Source organism: Platichthys flesus, chromosome 6 (genome assembly GCF_949316205.1).
Source record: "Platichthys flesus chromosome 6, fPlaFle2.1, whole genome shotgun sequence".
In the NCBI taxonomy this organism is placed as follows: Eukaryota; Metazoa; Chordata; class Actinopteri; order Pleuronectiformes; family Pleuronectidae; genus Platichthys; species Platichthys flesus.
In genome coordinates, this window is record NC_084950.1 from 16,682,009 (window position 1) to 16,705,250 (window position 23,242).

At 45.3% G+C, this 23,242-nt stretch overlaps 1 protein-coding gene across 2 annotated transcripts in view; it reads right to left on the bottom strand.

The window, feature by feature from the left end:
* LOC133954595 (potassium voltage-gated channel subfamily D member 2-like) overlaps positions 1-3,377 on the bottom strand; it is a 32,789-nt gene extending 29,412 nt beyond the window's left edge. Inside the window, exons 1-2 of one of the 2 annotated variants that reach the window (XM_062389002.1) lie at positions 2,567-3,377; positions 1,103-2,289 (exon numbers count right to left, since the gene is read on the bottom strand). In XM_062389002.1, coding sequence (XP_062244986.1) covers positions 1,103-2,214 — 1,112 coding nt within the window. In that variant the 5' untranslated portion in view covers positions 2,215-2,289; positions 2,567-3,377. Of the gene's footprint in view, positions 1-1,102 lie in introns of both variants that reach the window. The other variant, XM_062389003.1, reaches the window with a different exon arrangement.
* Between the last annotated feature and the right edge of the window lie 19,865 nt (positions 3,378-23,242).

Below are 23,242 nucleotides of genomic sequence, written 5' to 3' on the forward strand. Positions count from 1 at the left end.
AGATGTGTGTGTGTGTTCTTATTCAGATATCTTTGTGAGGACCATTTGAGCCCACAACCATTTGAGCCCACCAGCTACATCCCAAAATGTCTGACCCACTATAAATGGTCTGTTTCAGGGTTAAGTCCTGGTTTTAGGGTTAGGAATAGACATGAGTTAGGGCAAGGTTTAGGCATTTAGTTGTGATGGTTAGGGCTAGGGACTATAGGGAGCATGAAAATCAAGTCCCCATGTAGAACGTTTTAAGGTGAAGAATGTTTTAAGATTACATTACGATTCGATTCATGTGAGGTTCAATTTATAGTCGGTTAAGGGTTATGGTTAGACCTTAATAACTATGATTTAAGGTTAGAGTAAGTCTCAAGTAAATCAATGAAGGCAATGTAATGTTCTTTGACATTTCATTTGTCATGAAAACACAGCTCTTTCTCTCTCTCTCTCTCTCTCTCTCTCTCTCTCTGTGCCTGTGTGTGTGTGTGTGTCTGCGTGTGTGTGTGTGTGGCCTGTACACTTGTGCCTCTCTGGCCTGCCGTATGCAGGATCTTGCCCAGTTAAGAGCCTCATTCTTTCTTTCTTCCATCCAATGACCTCTCCTTCCTGTTATTTGGACTTTTATTTCCCCCAAACACAAACCCCTCCGCCGTCTGTTGTTTGGCCACAATGTAATTCCTCCCAATTGTGCTGACCTTTCCAGAAAAGCTCATCCAATAACAACAAGCAGGGATGAGGGTTAACCTTCGGATGAGAGGTGCTGGTGAGGTGCAGCCTCATTGAAAGGCAATGAATGGCGCACACAAAGCAGACCAAGGCTGTCCTCTGATTGGCTGAGCAGCCACCGGGGCAGATAATAGGCCCAATAGACGCACACCTGTGGCCTCTGCACAACCAGTTAAAGCAATGGCGGAAGAATGTGTGCTAATTAGCCTCCGTGTCGCCCAGCATGCTAATTTCACTGCTCAGGAATTAGAGGCATAAAAATGGTTCATTACTGGGTGTTGTCATTGTAATGAATCAACAAGGGGACTCGTGTTTGAGAGGAACGTGGGTGTTTCATGGAGGTGAAGAGGAAACTGAGAGGGTGAGCGACAGCTGACAGGCTTACCCCAGTGTTGTCATGGTGACGATGGTGTACCAGAACGCCGCGGGGATGCTGGTGAACTTGGTGGACGTGGAGCCTTTCTCTGCATAGAACATGACCGTGGCAAAGATGATGATGGCCATGGTGAGGGAGAAGAGCAGGAAGCCCAGCTCGGAGGCGCAGCTCTTCAGCGTGTAGCCCAGGATGCGCAGCCCCGCGGAGTGCCGGGAGAACTTGAAAATCCGAAAGACCCGGAAGACTCTGAGGGTGACGAAGGCGCCGCTCACCTGGTCGTTGTCGGTCATGACCAGGCCGATGTAGTAGGGCATGATGGCCACCACGTCAATGACGCTCATCACGCTCTTCATGAACTTGTAGCGACTGGGGGCCGCGATCAGGCGGAGGAGATACTCGATGGTGAATATCATGACGCAAGCAGTGTCCAAACAGAAGAAGGCCAGCGCGTACCGGTCGCCGCAGGAAAGCTCCTTGGACCTGTTGGGCAGAATCCCGCACGGAACCGTCTCCACCACGTTGGCCATGACCGATATGGCGATGAAGAAGCCGGTGACATAGTAGAAGACCAGAGCCATGGTGCTGGTGTGGGGGTTTTCAAAAGCCCGCCACAGGAACTCCCGGTGCGTCAGGTTCACCGGCGTGACGTCATTGCTATTGTCTAAGTCCTCGTCGTCCTGGAGCCTCTCCGCGTTTTCTCGCCTCCGGTCCTTGTACTCCTCATAGCAGCAGTCCCCGATGATCTCCGGGATGATGCCGAAGAAGGCGAGCTCCTCGTCGTAGGCAGCTATGCACTCCTGGCGCGGATAGTGTAGTTTCCCAGTGCGGTAGAAATTGAGTATGTGTCTGAAGATGTCCGGGTCGCGGTCGAAAAAGTACTCGCTCGTCTCCTCGTGGAAAAAGAAGTCCCTCTCCGTGCTCCCCAGCAAAGTGTCCGGGTAGCGCTCCAAAGTGTTCCGCCACGTCTGGAACTTGGTGCCGCTCACGTTGAGGATGATGAGTCCGTCCTTGGCTTTCTTCCTCTCCTGGGGAGGGATGGGCATCGGGGTGCTCGCCACGGGCATCCATCCTATGGCCGCCGCTCGGGCGAAGGGGAGCCAAGCCGCTACACCTGCTGCCATGCTGACCTGTGCTCGTGGTTCAAAAACGACCCCGCTCCGCTGATCACAGTGCTACGACTCGGAGATGAATTGCATCTGCAGGGAGAGCAGCAGAGACAAGCGGTGGTTATAGGCTGCAGAAGCACCTGAGCTGATAGGAAAACACACAGACCCATTTACTTGTGCTGATATTGCGCATAGCTCTGTTGAGCAGCCTATCACTCTCCAGCCTTATACCCACAGTGGAACTGTTCAGCTATGGAAGAGCCTAGTTTGCGGCAGAATATAAATTGGATCTCGAGACCGTCACCCATCAATAAGCAAGAATGTGTGTTTTTCTCTGCCCCCAATAGTGAAGTGAAAGAAAACCCACCTCAGGAAAGGCTGCTCTGTAAACTGTATCCAGGGGGAGTTGAAATAAAACAGCTATCCTCGGTGGAGAACACTTGCGATTACGCCTCCCATCTATCTGTCACTGCAGCCCGGCGATAGAGGAAAACGGTACAATAGCGTCGCATCAACAAGTTAAACAATTCAAGCGGCAGTTTCTCAGCAGAAAGTGTCCGTTCAGCCGCGGCGCGATCCTTTCTTCCCCTTTTTTCTTTTTCCTCTTCCTCTTGTTACCATCCGCAAAAGGCAGCGGCGCTCAGTTGCATGCGTTTTCCCCTCTCGTTGCAGCTATACTCCTCAATAAAGTCCTGTTCCTCTCGTCGACTGCAAGACCACCCTCCCCCCTCTTTTTCAGCACCAAGCATCAGCCAGGCTGTGGAGAGAGGAGAGAAAATCATATGCAGTAGAGAGAGCGAGAGAGAGAGAGAGAGGAGTGGTCCTATATCTGCACCCAGAAATTCCTCTGCTGCTTCACCGTGGGGGAGCTAATCAATGCGTAATGGTAGAGTATTGTAAATAGGCGGCTTCGCAAAAAGCCCCGAGTTAAGGTTTGCTTTTGCGTAGCGCACCACGGACCCTCACTATTCCACTTAACGTCGTTAGCATGAAGGCGCGAACTGTAGGGGGGCTTGTTTCATGTCGGGGTCGTTATGTGTTTGTTTTTGTCCGCATTAGGACAATATCGCAGGAAGTGCATTGAAGTTTCTCTGTGGTCCCTGCCAGGAGAGATGACACGTGTGGTCCACTCAGTGTGCAGATTGAGAGTGATGCCCTTGTTTGATTTACGTGTTAAAATGCTGCAGCATGTATTGATTGCAATGTAATAGTTTGTATATATTTTTTCTGTGGGAGAAATAAATGTAAGGATTTCAGATCTGCAACAAATCTTGATCGATATTGTTATTTCCCATTGCATCACTCTGCTACACAGCCTCAAAGGTCAACAATATCTGACTGCACCGCTCTACTGACATTTTCCAAAATAACCATAATCAATGAAACGTCTCTTGTTGTTCCATAACGCAACGCTGGCATCTCCTACGGGACCGGAGGCAGCTGCGTCCACCGTGGAAGCGTGTGTCGCGCCGTGGACCATATTTGGCTGCGGATCCACGCGGAGTATGGAGGACCATACATGACATAAGTAAAAATAAATAAATAAATAAATGTATAAATAAATACAGAAATAAATAAATAAATGAATAAATAAAAATGGAAATAAATAAATAAATACAGAAATAAATAAATAAATATGTTAATACCAAAAGAAATGTCAAAAGAAATGTCTTAAATATATTTTAACATTTATTTTTTCCCTGATACATTTCCTTTGCATTTGCAGTGTCCTTATGCTAATGAGAAAGGCGGGCCTAACCGCAGTCTCATGCAGGATTGGTCACAGGAGTGTAATGATCCAGCCCTACTACTTCTGCCTTTCAATGCTGGTGTCCAGTAGCTGTTTGCAGCGTTGAGCCAGTTCACACTTAAAATGAACTAGTTCAAGTTCAGAGGGTTAGTTAAGGTTATTTTTTATTGGGATGATTTAGGTGTCAGTAGTCCTGACTGTGAGCGTCACGTCTCGTGTTGTACTGAGCACAAGGAGCGAGCCGAGAGGAGGAGGAGGAAACAGAAACTCCAGCTCGGTACAAACCACCTGCCGCCTCTGCTCTGAACATGAAGCCGCTGATCTATGAGTAGATGTGACCAGAGAAGCTCTGTGTTTTCACTGTTTCCACTGTTCCACAGAGTCACTAACTGGCTGTTACACGGTGAAGAGCTCAATCTCAGTCACTGCCCGTGTCTCTGAGCGAGTGTGTGACGGAGCGCAGGGGCTGTGTGTGTGCGTAGCTCAGTTGACCAATCCTGCTCGAGACTGAGGTTAGGCCCGCCTTTCTCATTAGCATAAGGACACTGAAATGTGGAAATAAATAAATGTGGAAATAAATAAAAGTTGCAATAAAAGTGGAAATAAATAAATAAATGTGGAAATAAGTTTAAGACATTGATTTATTTAATTCTGCATTTATTTCCATATTTATTTATTTATTTCCACATTTATTCCAACTTTTATTTTTCGATTTCAGTGTCCTTATGCTAATGAGAAAGGCGGGCCTAACCTCAGTCTCGAGCAGGATTGGTCAACTGAGCTACACACACACAGCCCCTGCGCTCCGTCACACACTCGCTCAGAGACACGGGCAGTGACTGAGATTGAGCTCTTCACCGTGTAACAGCCAGTTAGTGACTCTGTGGAACAGTGGAAACAGTGAAAACACAGAGCTTCTCTGGTCACATCTACTCATAGATCAGCGGCTTCATGTTCAGAGCAGAGGCGGCAGGTGGTTTGTACCGAGCTGGAGTTTCTGTTTCCTCCTTCTCCTCATGGCTCGCTCATTGTGCTCAGTACAACACGAGACGTGTCGCTCACAGTCAGGACTACTGACACCTAAATCATCCCAATAAAAAATAACCTTAACTAACCCTCTGAACTTGAACTAGTTCATTTTAAGTGTGAACTGGCTCAACGCTGCAAACAGCTACTGGACACCAGCATTGAAAGGCAGAAGTAGTAGGGCTGGATCATTACACTCCTGTGACCAATCCTGCATGAGACTGCGGTTAGGCCCGCCTTTCTCATTAGCATAAGGACACTGCAAATGCAAAGGAAATGTATCAGGGAAAAAATAAATGTTAAAATATATTTAAGACATTTCTTTTGACATTTCTTTTGGTATTAACATATTTATTTATTTATTTCTGTATTTATTTATTTATTTCCATTTTTATTTATTCATTTATTTATTTATTTCTGTATTTATTTATACATTTATTTATTTATTTATTTTTACTTATGTCATGTATGGTCCTCCATACGCGGAGCACGTTCGCACACATTTTTAAGTCCTTGTTTTTCAGCACCGCGGACAGCTCCCGAGCTTTCAACAGCCGCGGGGCTGCACGGGCTTCTCAGTCAGTGTAAGTACATACAGCTGCTGAGCTTCCGCAAAATAGATGGTGTCTCTGACCATTAACCCGGACCCGTTCCCTTTTGGAAAATGTACTGCAGCTGTTGCGCTTATCCAAAGTACTGTAATTTGCAACAAGTGAGTAGGAAGGGGATCAGTGTCTCGCTCAAGGACAGTTTGACAGTGTAAGTGGCCGCGGACGGACACGTCAGATTTTGCACAGGCCAGACCTATGGCCTTTTGGCTTCCGGATCCCCAGCCAGTGCACTACACTCGCACCCAGCCTCTGGTCCCCTCTGGCGCAACGCCGAGTTTTTTGTAGGATGAATGCACAGGACTGTCAGAAGTTCCATTAGTGTATGCTGAGCATGTCAGAGCACACTCAGTGTTCAGTTTGAGCAGTCAGGCCCAGGGGCTATGTATTCATTAGGGCATTTAAATATTCCAGTGGTTGCCAAATGGCACCGAGCGCAGGCATCCCAGCTGAGCTCGATGCCAGACTAGCTGCAAGCTTGTCAGAGCACAGATAGCCACAGTGTTTTTATTTAAAAGTTAGTCAGAGGGGTTATTTGTCATTTAAATGTCATTTCATTTAAGCAAAGCAATTTGGTAAAAATCTTCTGAATTATTGGTAATATTTGCTTTGTACATTCAATGTGACAAAATTAAATTAGTTTTTTTTAATCTATAATTCCTCATGTATCCATTTGCCTTAGTCTATCCTGTGTTGTTTAGACCAACTAACCCTAACACTGTAATGAACTACATCTGTCCTCACTTAACTATTAAACAAATGCACATTAAGGTATATTTTTAGGGGATATAACACTGAATCAGCATAAGACAAAGGCAAAGACCATGCAGGGTCAAATTCAGTGTTATATCCCCTTAAAATATACTTTAATAGACATTTTGTTATAATGTAAGTGTTGGATAAATAATGTATATTAAACACTGGTCTTTCTTCCTGGTATTGTTTTGTGGGGTTTGTCACTGTCAGAAACCCATAATCCAAGATGCTGAAATACTTTATGAACACTGTCTATATTTCAAGAAGTTCCAAGGTCATTTCAGATGATTGATGTTGACACAGAGCCGTGCGGAAGATTTAATTACATCGTCGGTGTGTTTATGGATTTACTTTTTGGATCAGGTAATTAGCATGTGTCCTTAACAAGGTTGAACAACTCAACCTTGGTTGTTTTTGATTCCGTGGACATCAGTTCAAAGACGGAAGTCACGGGTTTGGATGTTGCATGAATCTCATTAACATTAAGGTTTTTCCGTGTCTCGCAGTCGTAATAAAACCTGATCAGGCCCTTGTCCCTTCCAGTTGCATGGAGCCTGCTGACATTTTGAACTTGAAGTGTCGCTGAAGCCTTTGGGATTAGGTTGTGCAACAGGATATAATTTGAAAACAGATCCTTAAATGGGCTCTGTGTTGTGCAGAGGGACGAAAAACCAACACACACACTGTCACTCTAATAAACCAACAAAGACATTCATGTGAGCTCTCTCTCTCTCTCTCTCTCGCTCTCTCTCTCTCTCACACACACACACACACACACACACACACACACACACACACACACACACACAGCCATCTCTTTATTCCCATTTGATCCTTTGACTTTAACAGTCTGTCCACAATCGTACCCTGATGCCGCCCACACCACAGCCTGTTTTCTGTATTTCTATATTTAGTCTGCTTAGTGACTGAGATGATTTAACAGATGAGTCCCCTTCACTGGAGACTTGCCGCGCCTTGTTAAGGGAGAAGTAAATGGATGGCAGCCGTTTAATGCAGGTCATTGATATAGAAACTCAAAATATTTGAAAATGTTAAAGTGATTTTCTAAATTTAAACTAGAAATAGCAACTGGGCAGAACAAATCATCCACAGTGCAAATATTTGCTTCAATGCTTACAATGCCTTTTAAAGACAATCATATAGACCACTGCTCTGCACTGTGGTTGAAGTGGAACAGGGGTCTAGTTTAACCTTATAATAAACTTTACTTTTATGGAGCATTTCAACGAGATGCAAAGATCATGACAAGTGATAAAAGGATAATAAATAAAAATCCAATAGGATGAGCAGTAAAAAAATCCGGGGAAGAAAAAAAAAGAAAAAAGGTTAGAGACGAATAAAACAGGCAAATTACACCTATAGTAGCCTATTTCAAGGCTGGAAACACCGTAGCGTGTTTTATGACATGCTTCTAATGAAGCCATGAATCGTGCTCATGACCTCTGGACACAACGACATGCTAACATCCTCAGGTGAACGGCCCACAGCGGCACAGCCCGTCTCCCATCACGTCACCTCCCTCAGCCGCTTCTGCCTTTTCCTCAGCACTAATGAGTTATTGACCCCCTGTGGATGTGTAAAATAGAGTGGGTCTTCTTGGTTATTTATTGCATGTGGCAGCTGGTGTGTTTGTGTCCGTGTGCATGTGTGTGTGTGTACAAAAGGACGCGCTCATTTGGCGAAGCTATTTATACGTGTTCATGTCTGTGTGCGATGTAACGCGGGGAGGGGGGTTGACGGCTGATGTTGGTGCTCGGGGACTGTGTGACTATAGTCTTATCCCTGTCAGTGTAATATATAATTTTGCAACTGCCTCTTGTCAGACATCTACAAATAGAACATATGGGTGTGTATGGTTCACAGCACTTGTAATGCCACCTGTATATTTTAGCACTTGAAGCACATTCGTGTTTGTAACCTCACAGACACCAGAGACCTCCGAATATGTTGTAGCATATGTGACTAATGCAGCTACAGCTGGAAAACAGACATTTGTTGTTGAATGATCTGACTCATTGAATCCATACAGTGCAGTACATTCTGGTTTGGAGACAATAAGATAGGGGACAAGTGTTCCACCCACTGGCACGTCGCTAATTGTTTTTCACCAAGCTCGTTCTCACTGTGTCTATAGGGTGAGTAGCTTTTGTCATCTTGTGAGGAGGTGTGGAAGGGATTAGCAGAGAAAGGGAGGTGTCTGTCACTGTGAGAGCCTCCGCCTATAGCTGCCGTGCATAGATTGCAGCCTGTGCCCGGGGCTCCTCCAGTCCAGTGCACCACCGCTGCACGATTAACTACCGCTGCACAAGGGCACATCGGCTGGATAATGTAAAGCAAGGCCATGGAACTAAACTGAATCATACCTTCCAATACGTCGCCTTGTCAGCTCAACCTTGTAGTATTCCTCTCAGCCTTGCAGCAGAGCACAATACAGATGTGTGTTTATCTCACGGTGTGTAATTAAAAACCAAAGACAGCGTGATGCCCGCTTGGCAAACCCTCGTTGAAATAGTAATTGTTTTCCAAGGACATTGCGCTGTTTACCCGCCTCATCTGTTGAGCACAAAGCTCGCTGCAGAGGTGCAGAGCAGATGCTATGTATACATCTGAACACAAGGTTGTTAACGGGTTCACACTGCCTGTGCAGCCGCAGCAGCAAATTGAAACAAAGCTTTTTTTTCTTCTTCTATTTTTCCCCCCAAGTTGAAAACCTTCATGTTGCAGCTGCCTTGGTGCGGCGGAGTAATGGCTGAGAGAAAGACAGAGGTTAGCAATCTTGTTCAGCTCGGGATCAGAGCTGACATTAACCACCACATTCAGAGTTCATTGCTCATCATTGGTGTGCATAAATTTGCTTGACCGTTATAGCCGGGGCACATGGGACTGCATCCAAGACAGGAAAAATATGATCTAATCTGCTGCGGCATTGAAATCATATTTGTTTGGCAGCACTGTTTCAGGCGATCGTTTTCAGGAATTTATGCCATTTCAGCTGATTGATACTTAAATGTCACTCGCTTTAATACGGCCGGCTCAGACGTGGATCTTTACTGTTGTTTGTTTTTTATATCAGCTGGTGGTGATAAATATCCACAAGTTCAGGCTTCCAGTGTTTTCTCCACTCTTCCTATATTTGTTGCTAATCCCTACATATAAATTCTACTTGTATTTAGTCATTCATCTCTTGCCCACAGGGACTGTCACCGAAGGATAAGATTTAATTCCTAGATTACTATCACCACCCGCACAAGCAAGCGGCTGAGGCAAAGGGTCAGGAGGGGATGAGACTGGGTGGCAGGGTTGTTTGTTTGGGCAGTGGCGGTGTGGGCTTTTCCTGACGTCATTTGTCAGAACTTGGCATTGGCCGGCCTGACCGGTGACATTTGCTTCCCCGCCATGTGGCCCCTGTACTTTGAGGCCAGATGGCAGAAGATGCCTCCCAAGCAGACGACACACAAAACATGCAGACACACATTTACATATAAAGACACACACCGTGCTCACTATCAAGTTTACCTTCACTCAGCGGAGAGCGGGGAGCAGAGCAACGGATCGATTTGTCACCCAAAATAATTTATAAAGCCCTGATGGAATGCCAGAAAGTAAACTTGGGTAAAAGTGGATGTATTATGATTGGAGCCGGATGGATCGATGCTTCCCTCTCTCTGTGAGGCTCAGCTTGTTTGTTCAGGGTGAAATATCATCATGAAAGGAGGCTCTGCAGAAGGCTCTTCCACCTCCCGTTTATTTGTGCTGCAAAATTTCTTTCTCTTCTGCTCCCTGTCTCGTGGCCTCTGTGTTTTTTCTTCTCAGTCCCACAAGGAAAGAGTTGTCAGTCAGCTGTGAATAGTATTCAGGGGAACAGCCAGTGAACGGAGATTTGTCATTGAAGCAGATACCTTGTGATATGGTCCACAGGAACGGGGAGATAAGGGTTGAAAAGCCAACGGAACACTTTGGCGGGCTGTAAATAAGTGTGGCCTATTAACCTCGCTGGGAGGAGGCAAATCAATTTAATCCCTTTGAAAGTTTTATCAATCATAAGCATCGCAGCTTGGAGGAAGACTAAATACATCATATCACTAAACTGTGATAAGCATCGGCGCATAAATCGAAAGCTCCTTTGAGCGGCTTTTGTAAAAAATATTTGCAATTTACCAAAAAAAGCACAAAAACCACAGACGCAGGGAATAGTAGGGGCACTGAGGTGATAATAGCAAATTCCCATGACAATCAATTCATAGGGCAGCCCAGCCCGAGTTACTTTTCATAACATGTTTTTTACTTTGTCTTGCTCTTGTTGTGATCACCAGATTTTAACGAGATGCAATTATTTCTGTGGGAATTGAACCCGAACAATCCCAAATTTGACAAATGAATGCACATGGCATCACACAGAGCGAGGCTGATGTTTCTACCACTGACGAGTAAATAATTAGCTCGAAACTCTGGAAAATACACATATTTGTTCTCTGGCAGAGATTAAGGTTAGAAAATATATACCATACTCATGTCTATACGTTTGATATATTTGGCACAGCTCTGGGGGTGGAGAGGGTCGTCCACTGAAAAGACGGTTGGCGGTTCGATCATAGTCTCCCCCCCCCCATTCCACATGCTGACGTGTCCTTGGGCAAGATGTTGAAGCCCAAGTTGCCCCTGATGGGAGAAGATAGAGAAGATGCACTGTATGAATTTAAGGGGGGAATAGAAAGATCTGTCCTGTGAAGCCCTTTGAGTGGTCATCAAGACTAGAAGAGCGCTAAATAAATATTCACCTTTTAGGACAAGGCTGCAGCAGCGTCCACTTAGCTTTGGAGAAGAAGCAGGAGACAGAGGGACACAGCTTGACTCTTTCCAAAGTTCACAAACCACCTACGAGCACCTCTAAACGCCCCAATCACCACAGTACACCTCTCCCTTTAAAACAAATCATGAAAATGGCAATTATTACGATGACTTAGGAGTTACTGATCATTTATGGCGTTGGGCAGTTCCTTCCAGGGCTCTCTGCTGGTTGCCTGGCAACTACTCAGAAAGAGGTAGAAATACCCTAGTCCGGCACAGAACAGCCCCCTTTAATGGTGAGTTGTAATTTTCTTCTAATTTAGTTTCTGTGGAGCTGCAGGTTTTGTCGGATTTGGTTACTTCACTTGGGGCGAGGCAAGTTGTTTCCTCATTTCCAGTCTTTGTGATTGAATCACTTCAGGCTGCGGGATTATATCTAATGAACACATGTGGGTTAGGGTCAGGGCGTCTGAGCACGGGAGCAAAGTTATTAATGAGGCAAACTCGCAATCAGCATCTCCAGAAAGAAGAGTCTCCATTCAAAATGATGAGAGCAGTTGAGATGTCTCATGAGCTCTGTTCAAGTGCCACTGAGCAGGCGATTGTCTTACCCGCTAAAGGAAATCTTTACATGGAACAGCTTGATACAGAGATAATGACATATTTCAGGCGTGCAGAAAGCGCTATATGGCAAATGAATGGATGAGCTGCAATGAATAACGAGATAACCTGCCTATTAAAGATAAAGGGAAGGTGTCGAGGTCATCAGCGCGGGAGCAGCTGCTATTGGACGGCGGTTCAATTCAAGAGGGGGTGGACGGCCCTTTGAGAGTTTTGTAATTAATCAAAGTCCTCCTTTTAAACTCAACTATTTCACGTTCAATTTTATCTGCTCATCTCCCACATGCAAAGCCCTCGTGTGATGTGAGCCCATATCTTAATTACTCTCAGATCACTGATACCCCCCCCCCCACACACACACACACACACACACACATGTACACGTACACACACACTCCCAGTATCTCTTGGAGAGACAGAAAATCATTTTACAGCTGAGAAGATAAGTCCCTGTGCTCCCGTTAACAGCCCCCCCAGCCAAAGCACATCTGACAGTGTTGTAATGACAGACAGGCAGCGAAGGGCCTTGCTCCGATAATTCCTCAGCTACATACTAATAACGAGCCCACCTCCCCAACCCCCACCTCCCCTGCCCCAACAAACACACACACACACACCAGTGATGGATTTCAAATTGAGCCCCTACAAAAATATTAGAATTTCAAACTAGATATACATCATTAACATGTTATTAATAGGGCTGGCTGCTGGAACTGTCTTGCCGCTCCGCAAGTTTTTCAAGTTGAGTGAAAGATCATTATGAAATTTGTGTTTGGCCATGGGTGTGTGCGTTTGTGAGCGGCCTGCAAAATAGGAAACGCACAAAAAAGTCACACACTTTTATTCACTCCATGTCAACTGCAGAACGGTCACCCGGAACACTCACAATGTCATGTGTCCAGTTCCCGAGAGATTGGGTCTATTGTTGAAAAAGAATAAAAAACACGAGTTGACTCAATAATTCTTATGGGTTACTAAAGGTATTACTATGGGTATAACTTATAGGCCACAAGCAATGAAGCACATTCAGTTTCATTAATCATTTTTTATGAAAAACAATGATTATAAAATCTATAAAGTCATCACAGATAAACCAGGTAGAATGATCAAAAAGTTCACTCTGCCCCGAAGACTTTTTAGGAAAAGCTCTGCACACAACTTCCAGCACACAAACAGTAAAAGTATACCGTCACTTTTTATTGTATTGTAACTGTTTGAGGAGGACTCACTGATGACAAGGACAAATTCTTAACTAGCTCCAGAGCACAGCCCATTTCAAACAGGCAGGTTTAGAACTGCGCTAGGAGATGTTATGATGTTACTAATGATAGCAGCACCAGTTAATAGTAGCTTAATAATAATAATAATAATAATAATAATTGGTGAGTAGGTCAGATCTGGATCCGGCAGCTCTGGAATCAGACGTACTTGCAGTAAGAGAGGGAGTGGGTGAGAGAGAGGAAACTATCAGAGAGACGGCGTTAAACGTTTTGATGTATGTTTTGGTGGCTAATCAAAGAGCTGTGCATCCACAGTGGCTGTGTAGGTGATTGCTAAGGTATGTGTTTACACTCATGAATATCTAAATGGAAAAAGTTTGGACAGCGGGCGTGATTGAAATCTCACAAAAACACCGAGTGTCAGAATTGGACTCTGGCTCACACCGCACAGCAAAGTGCCTGGAGTGGCTTGTCAGATGTTAGGACGGCAGGTAGAGCATACAAGCTTTAGAATGACACAATCCAGTGTGTCTTGTGATGCTAAAATAATTATAAATCCTCCGCTCTATAAATAAACCTGCCACATTAAAGAGCAACATTTTGATATGCTAAGCCATGGGTTTTCTTTATCTGCAAAGGGAGAAAAAAAAGCCAGAGGGCAACGCTGTGGCTTTGAGCGTAGCTCGGGGGTTACGCTGACAACACAAGTGTGTGGTTAAATTAAACAAGAGACTGAAATAAACAGTAGGTAAGCGACCCAAACTGAACCGCTTATATTAAATAGACTTTCTGATGTGCCTGAGCAGACCCGACAGTATAAAAGTCTTTCCATTTTCACTGTGGCGTGGTGTGCCTTCTGTCTGAATCAGAGTAGTAAAACCACATTTTATTACAATTTAAGATTCTCATTATAGCCGGGCTCACCACCACGAGTATAAACATCGTCAGGGCTATTACTGCATAAAGCAACACAAATATTCACCTGCAGCGGTTTGGGTTTTCTTTTTCCCCCACTGGAAGATGAATCAGCACGAAGTCGTCTAATCACCTCCTTTCACTCTTCCAGCTTGTTACCGGCTAATCATGCTCGTTTGAATGACTCACGTGTGTAATTACCACCGTCAAGCAGTCCCAGGTCTAACAGGTCAGCTTACTTAGAAGGCCAAGCCCATTATGGGGGATGTTAAGTTATGATCATAGCTGCAGGCCAGCTGTAGTAATACAACCCCAGGGAGCAAACGCCTGCGCTTCTCATTGGGATATAAAGTGTTTGTTCGACATAGGGCGAGATATGCGTGGCAGGTAGCTTCGATTAGCATAAATGACCATAACTCATTTACGGCTCATCAGAGGCTACGGTTTTCCAATCAGACCGTTTGCGGTGAAACCCAGCGGACCCTGATAATGCGAACAGCTACTCTGTTTCTGTTTTTCCTTTAACAGCATAAAAAAAGGTTCTAATTTGCGTTGGTGGAAGCTAATGATGGTCATGAAAAAACAAGGCGCACGGTTGATTGTTAGTGTTTGTTTCTCCGAGGCTGTGTGAGCAATGCAGGGAGGAAGGGAGGAGAGGGGGGGGGGGGGGAGGGAGACAGTCACGTCTTGGGAAGCAGGGAATTGTCTGTACTTAACTGCACAAAGAAAAGTTCTTGTTTGCGATGCGGCGAGTGCAGTGACACTCAGAGGATTAGTCGCAGCGTTTTCCATAAAGTGAAAACCGCTCTCGGGACACCTTCAGGTCTTTTCTCACTTTCCCTTTAACTCCCTGTTTCCTCCTCTCACTTCTTTTACTCCGCCACACTCCCAGGAGGTGAGAGAAATCAGCCCTGAACTGCTGGAAGAGAGGAGAGGAAGAGGAAGTGAGAACAGGGTGAACATAAATTTGTCAGGTGTGTCTTCACCAAGTTGTGTGAGTGTGTGTGTGTGTGTGTGTGTGTGTGTGTGTGTGTGTGTGTGTGTGTTTGTGTGTGTGTGTGTGTGTGTGTGTGTGTGTTGGGGGAAGCATACGCAGACAGACATCTGGGGATGTCATGGTTTCCCACAGCTATAAACCAATGTTAAAAAAGCCGTACAGATCTGCTGCTGGACTGAACCAGTGTTATGGCTGTTTTATGGACTGTGCCTATCCAATCAGAGCTCTAATTAAGCAGGAGCAGTGTGGGGATGGTTAGAGTGTAGCACCTCATAGCCCCCAACATTATATTGTTTACTGGAGCCAAACGACTCTGCACTGTGTGACTGCTGGAGTGCCATGTTGACATGGCTTTTTTTTTTTTATTATGAGCAAATACGTTTTGTTTTTTTTCCCTGCGCGCCTTCTCTGCCTTAAAGAGTCTCGGTGAGGTGGAGCCAGGAGGCTGTACGTTCTGTTTAACTTCCATTTGAAAAACGGTGCAGTGGAAATGACAAATGGGTGAAGCCTGTTGAGGAGCCTTCAGGGCAGTAATGTAAATAACAGAAATTAATCATCTTCTCCAAAGAGGGAGAAACAAGCCTCGCAGTCACAACAAAGGTCACAAATCCGGCCTACGCCTTCACATCTTCCAAACAAGAAATGACAGACTTCTGACACGCCACTAATGTTTGACTGTGTGGTCCGTGGGTTTTACTGCTTGCGCGTTTAGCGAGTGTGTGTCATCATGCATCGTGAGCGTGTGCGTGAATTTCTTGGAGTGTGGGTTTGTGCGCGTTCTTCTGCAACGGCCTGCCCGTGCACTCGCACGCACTCCATTGTCTGTTTGACTGATTGTTTGGTCGCAGATTCACAGGATACCTTTTTTTTCTCTGAGGCTGAACCATCTACTTTTAGCTGACAGTAAATAGTTGAGCAGAACCAATTTAATCTTGTTTTTCAGCCCGGAATGACATACGGGAGAATAAAGCACTGAAGCTTGTCCCAACTCTACAGGCAGCCGCAACACAGAGGAATAGATGGTAATTGCAATGTGTTGATTTGAACTTATGGACATCATGGGAAGCTATGGCAACACAGTGTGGCATTACCATATACACCGCACAGAAACAAACGCTGCAAACCCTCTCATAGCTACTCTAACAACTTCCAGGAAAACTCATTTGCAGCTGGAGAAAATGCTACCTGACAGATCGATTCACCAGTCGTACCGTCAATTAATGGACAATTCACTCCGGTGGAGAAAAAAGAAATCCTCTGGGTAGCTTTGTCTCAGGAGAGAGGGAGCACGAACGCTGCTCTCCCACATCTCATAAATGTCACAATTAAAACCAACCGCGAGCTGTGTGTACATTACAATGCCTCTCGGGGGACAGCTTGACATTTGGACAATCATGTGGAGTTTCTCCTCACAAAGGAAGTTGGATTGTATGGACCCCGGCAGAGCTTGCGCATTGCAGCATTATTGGACTCATTTGGAAGGGGAAGAGGCGATTGCGTTGGAAATAAAGCATGGCAGAATGTTGCTCTTATATTCATAGCTGCAAGAGCTCCCGGAATAGGCTTTTTCAATGAAGGCGATCTATACATAGAGCTGGTCTGGGCTGAAGTGTTGCTGGTGAGGAGCACACACCAGCTGTCACTGCGGGGAAGGAGAAGAAAATAGCTTTCATGATGGCAGGGAGAGGACGGCGAGGCCACAGGGAGACTGAATCAGGCATACATTTTCAAATAAATCCACACGGGCAAACTGGAATTTGACTTCGGGAATCCAGAGTTTTCCTCGGCAGAACGAAAAACCGCTCGCCATCCCCGGAGAGATCTGCAGACGAGCGGGAGTAGAGCAACAATCGGCAAATCCTTTGAGCCCCTCGAACTCTGCACAGTCCAAACCCGATTAACAGTGGTTTTGCACCAAAGTATGGTCGATGAAAAATGTAATGGAAGGCCCCTGATTGCTTTACATAACACAAGGGGGGATGTGACTGAACTCTATCTAGACTTTCTCCAGATTGAATGGCTGGAGCAGGGGAGCCTAATCGTTGCTCTGTTGCTTATGTTTTTGTTGATGGACAAAATTATGGGATTTGACTAAGAGGATTAAAATGACAGCGGTTAATGAGACACAGCTGGGACTGGATCACAACAGGCGAATTTGAACACACGCATACACACCCACACCCACACACACCCACACCCACACACCCACACACACTCTCACACAGACAGACACACAGACAGACACACAGACAAAGACAAAGACACAGACACAGACACACACCCACACACATACACACACTCTCACACAGACACAGACACAGACACAGACACACACACACACACACACTCAGACAGACACACAGACACACACACACACAAGCACACACACACACACACTCACACAGACACACACACACTCTCTCACACACACACACACACACACACACTCACACACAGGCACACACACAAGTGAGCGTACACATTCTCTCACACATACACACACACACACACACAGAGACACACACACACAAACACACATACACACACACATATACACAGACACACACACACACACACACGCATCTCCAATCCATCCCCCAACCCATTTGAGTGACAAATCCATAAACACATAAACAGACAACACATGCACAAATGAGCATACACATCAACACACATACACACACATACACACAAACACACACACACACACATGTCTCTCTCGCTCTCTATGCTACTCTAACATGCACCTAGAGGCCACGACAGGAGCTGCCACTCACGTCCATATAATGCTCATTACACAAGGTTTATTATCCCTTTCAAATGAACCAGATTAATTCACGTTTTTTTTTTTTCTAATGGATTTGAAGTACTCACAGGACACACTGGGAATAATAGCATAATTGTAAGCTTTCCCCTCACCCCTGCTCTGTCAAGTCAAAGTAAATGTTCCTCTAAATGTTGGTGAGTGGGAGAGAGGCGTTACACGTGCACATGACAACGAGGCTTCTGATGCTGTTAAATGAAATGTAAGGTGGATCACACATCACGGTACTTATTATCTCAGCAAGGGAGGTTGTGTTTTCATTTGTTGCTTGTTTCTTAGCAGGATGACACAAAATCTAGAGGACAGTTTATCGTGAAACTAGGGTGAAAGATGTCTAACGGGTCAGGGGAAAGAACACATTTCATGTCGGTGTGGCTTTGGATCAGGTGGTGGAGCCAGGAATATATTTTTACTTCCTCTAACACTGTGAGATATGATTTATCAGAGAATAACTAATGGATCTTGATGAAAACTGATGAGTCTGTACAATCTGTCGAAGATCCAGAGGAGAATATGGATCTAGTGAATGTTTGTGTGGTTTCAGGAGGGGACTGTTGGATACTATAAAAAGAAGAACAGGATGTACTGTATGATTAAATATGCTTTTCTTTTACTTATTATCACCTTACCTAGCAGATGTGCATTTACGTATTTACACACCGCATGTGTCTGTTGTTTGGTGCAAGGCAGATAGCAAGTAGCAGGGGCCATAAAATCCAAGCAATGAACTGAGCTGGAGGGTAAAAACAGTCCATATAACAGTGAGGTAGTGCAGAGTCAGATTCTCTTTCTCGTCTGTCTAAGCTGTTCCAGCTCTGTAGTCTAAAGACCTATTGTTAATTACTGCAGGTTTTAAGAAACAAGCCATAATCCAAATTTATCAACAAATATAATGGAGTGCTGTGATCATAGAACACTGAATAGGAACCTCATAAGACGTCCACATTGATCCACAGGCCGTTTGAAGCTTTAAACCGCAGCTAAATCAATGTAATCAGTGTTTACTATTGGATGAGGTTTAAGGTCAAAGGTAGGGCTGAATGCTTACATCAGCAAGGTCCATATTCACAGCAATAAAGACGTTCTTAAGTAATGACAGGAATCAAGCAAAATGAACAACTGTGAATTGACTATCGACAAAAAGGCCTGTGTGCCTTACAGGGTTAAAAGAAACTTCATCATCATTTCCACGTCTTCTATGTTAATGTCAGCATGTGATAAACAATGCAGCAGCTGCAGTATCCTGGATATGGAGCAGAGCTTACTTTCATTAAATTATCTCAGATTGATTTCCTGCGATAATCACTGTCATGATCATTTCGGTCGAAAGATTTGTCCTCCCTCTAAAGTCGACTATATCTACCCCCACCCCCACCCCCCCGACGTGATGTATGTAAAATCTTAATCACTATCTTGGGCATGATGTCTTCATGAGCAGCCGGCAGCACACCCCTGTACACACCAAAGACAACATGCTTGATTAAATTCATGGGAGCCCATGGTGTGCCTACACGACACTAATGTGGCCTGAGCCTATATGAGGATGTAAAATGCATGTAAATAAACAGGCACCTAGTTTAGAGATTCTAAATAATGTAAGCAGCAAATTATTAATCACGGCTGGGAGCACGTCGAGAAGACAGAGTACCTGCAACGCATGCATTTCGAAAGCAATCGTGATGAAGCCAACTTGTGTGGGTGCGCTGTGCATGTGTGCGTGTGTGTCCATGTGTGTGTGTGTGGGTGTTTTAATGTATGTACTCCTCGTGGCTTGTGCACACAGCAGCGTTGCGGCACAGCACGTTGGCTCATGCAACAGTGGAAAACGACGTTTCCCCGCATCAGTTCGCAGCGGCACATTTATTGTGATTCCTCTCATCTCTCAATCTCACACTGCGGCCCAGTGTTCAGCTGCGATATTCAAAAGGGGGGGGGGGGGGGGGGGGGAGGGAGGGGTGGCGACTGTGTTATAATCAAACTTTGATAAAAAACAAGCTGGGGTTCTCCCTGAGATGCATGCATTAGATCGAGCCGTGCCTCAGCCAGTGAGATACAAAGGAGAAAATGCTGAGAAGGATTGGAAATCAGGGGAGGATCACAGCGGCGAGGTCGTGGCTGAGAATTTTCAGCTGCACGGCGCGATGCGGACTGAGGAGTAGGCTCCCGAGATCAGAGGAATAAACTCGTCTGTTTGCAGCTTTCCTGTGGTCATGCCTGCAGGACGGACACGACATCACACCATGCGGTGCCGCAGCCTGCTGCTATTAAGATTCAACAATTAAGTCAAACGCTTGTTTAGGCTGTAAACAGTCAATCTGCTCTAATATTTGCAGACATGTCGCCCTTTCAAAGCTCGAGGGCCACAGCATTATTTAGCCTGGCCAGATGTTGTGATGAATTAGTGAATTTCTGCGAGTGTGCTCTGAATTCCATTATGCCACTGTTAAACAGGCAGCCCATCCGCAAGTGAGCATGTATTTCTGCTCAGTCGTGTTATTTCCTGCCAGCAGAAGATAGATCTAACCACCTGTGTACATATTCTAATACAACATGATTTATACGGGAGCACTGTGGCCGCGGCTGAACAAATTTGCTGTAATAGGAATTGACATACTCGCTGAGATGTAAAAAGCAGTGCGGGAGGTGCCCATTGACCCACAGGACCCTATCATCTCTGGGTTAAAAGCTGACTGAGACCAGTGACTTTAATGCTAAGAGTGAAATGGAACAAAAAGTTATGCCTCCATTTCAAATCAGCCCGAGTTTCAGCCTACACACAGGGCATGCTTCAGCGGTCTGAGAAATTACTGGATACCACCCCTTCCAATTTTGCCATCACTGGACCAGACTGTTGCAGGCTTTTGAAACAATTACCCCAAGGGGACGAGAGTAACCTTGTTTACAGCCCATTGAGCAGCCACAGTTCCAATTTAGCCCAGGTAATTACGCCATTGTTATCTTCTTCTAAATCTTCACCAAAGTCGCATCCCAGAAAGTGGCCTTTGACTCGGCCGCTCGCCCTTCTTGGACACTGATTGAAAAAAAGGCAGCGTCAGTTAACACAAAGGCATTCCTATTGTTGATGCTTGTGTCCGTTCTCCAGGTGTTGGTGACCCCGCGCAGCCTCGTCACCCAGAAGACATCAGTCACACTAACACACATCTGTCGCACCGCTCCAATCCACTCCATCACCGCCACGGTTGGTCTCTCTCTCCTTGAATTTTGCAGCCCCACTTGGAGAGGACAAACACATTTTCTGATTTGCCTCTAATCTTCAGTCCAACCTCAGTGTGGGCCACAGTCAAGGCGGCACAACAAGGACATGCACTCCGCAGGGGGGGCTCACCATTAGCACAGCATCCTGCCTCCACCGTAGTGCAATGGGGACAGGGCAGAGGGATACGCTCCAATTAGAGATGGAGACATGGGGACTTTGCCCCTGACATGTCCCTGCTGCTCCACAAAAGGAAAGTGTGAGCACGCCTTCCTCATACAAAAGGAGGGCTTACCTTCCTATCATTTTTCCTGCCTCGGGCTGTCGCTGTTCATTCACCTCATGAAGCCAAACCATTTCGCACCATGCTGTTACTTTTCCTGCAGGGTGCAGCCTGGGTGTGTGAGCCTGTGAGCATGAATGACTAGTCAAGCTTATTTGTCTACTATATATTTCTATGGAAGAAAACGAGTGTGCTCTTGTGTGCGTGCGCTTGCTCTTCGGTGCCTGTGTGAAAATGATATCCTGAGGTGGGAGGAGGTCTTTGGCATGCATCTCTTGTCTGAGGCTTCCGTCAACAGAAATCCATACTTTTATACGGTGCAGCATGTTCAGATTTCCTGCAGTGAGTTGAAGGTAGGTATACAGCACCAGCTTCATGCTTCCTGCATTTGCATGCTGCACAATCTGCTGACGCCCTGTGGGAACTCGCTCCATGCACTTGCATTGTTTTTACACTCCTATGTGAAGGGAACCAATTTGAGGCCACAGACGGTCCGATTTTTCATCAGGATGTGTGTACATGAGAAGTAGGAGACACAGAGGAACGCATAACAACTACACTCGGGTATGAATATTTCATTTTTGTTCTATATGAATAAAACACATCATGGTCCCAATTCAACCATCGGGCTGCATACCTTTCACTCCTCCTGTGTGTATCTGCAAGGAGAGGGATGAGCACTCCGATGCAAACTAGTCTTTCCATTATAAGGCGCTTCCCGTAGAGTCTGAACTTCATCGATGGCCTGCAAATGCGAGAGCAGCCCAGAGAAATCCAGTGTATTTGGTTGATTATGCAGAGTATCAACTATGCATGAAGCAATTACATACCAGGGCCTTGGGGCTTGGTTGGAAACCGAATGCATGAATTCCTACAACAATCCCTCCCTCCGCTCACTCTACATGGCCATTCATTAATCCAACCAGGCAGCCATTTGTTTGTGCAAACATTAGTTTAGCTGTTTGTTTGTCTGTTCGCTCAGCTGTGGAAAAATTCAGTTTTTTTTCTTTTCTTCATCTGCTTCAAGACGTCTTGTGACACAATCTAAACAGATTTCAATCTGAGCTGGAGAAAGTGGCCGCGCTGATAAATAAAGGTCAGAGGTAGAAGAAGCAGGCCCGCGGACAAGGCTCCCAGTGACGGGAAGAAGTGAGACGAGAAATAAACCACTGGATCGGCAGAGGCTTAGATTGATTGGAATTTAGAGAGAGGGAGGGAAAAATTAAATTGGGGGAAGGGGTGGAGGAAAAGAGGAGGGGAGGGAGGGAGTGAGAGGCTGGATCAGATTGAGGGAGAGAGAGCGAGAGGGAACAGCAGTCAGCATGTAGGGCCGAGCCAGAGAATGAGATTTTTGCCCTGAGAGCAATAACTTCAAAAGCTTCTGTGGGCATTTCTTTACAAAATTTTACCCTAAAAATAATCCAGATTTCTCAGAGGGAGAGAATGTGTGTGTGTGTGTGTGTGTGTGTGTGTGTGTACGTGTGTGTACGTATGTCTACGTGTGAGAGAGAGAGAAAAAGGATAGGGATGAGAGAGATGTAAGAGAGAAGCATCTCCGTGGCAACCACACCCCCTCATTGATCCCCCTTTAGAAAAGAATTAATAACACATCACCCGTTGCACTAAGTCCAACATTTATGATGGCTTTAAAGGTTAAGCAATACACTGCATTAGCATGTCCTAAATTAATCTGGAGCACCTATTGATTCGTGTGTGTGTGTGTGTGTGTGTGTGTGTGTGTGTGTATGTGTATGTGTATGTGTATGTGTATGTGTATGTGTGTATGTGTATGTGTATGTGTACGTGTATGTGTATGTGTATGTGTGTATGTGTATGTGTATGTGTATGTGTATGTGTATGTGTATGTGTATGTGTATGTGTGTATGTGTATGTGTATGTGTACGTGTACGTGTATGTGTATGTGTATGTGTATGTGTATGTGTGTATGTGTATGTGTATGTGTATGTGTGTATGTGTATGTGTATGTGTATGTGTACGTGTACGTGTATGTGTATGTGTG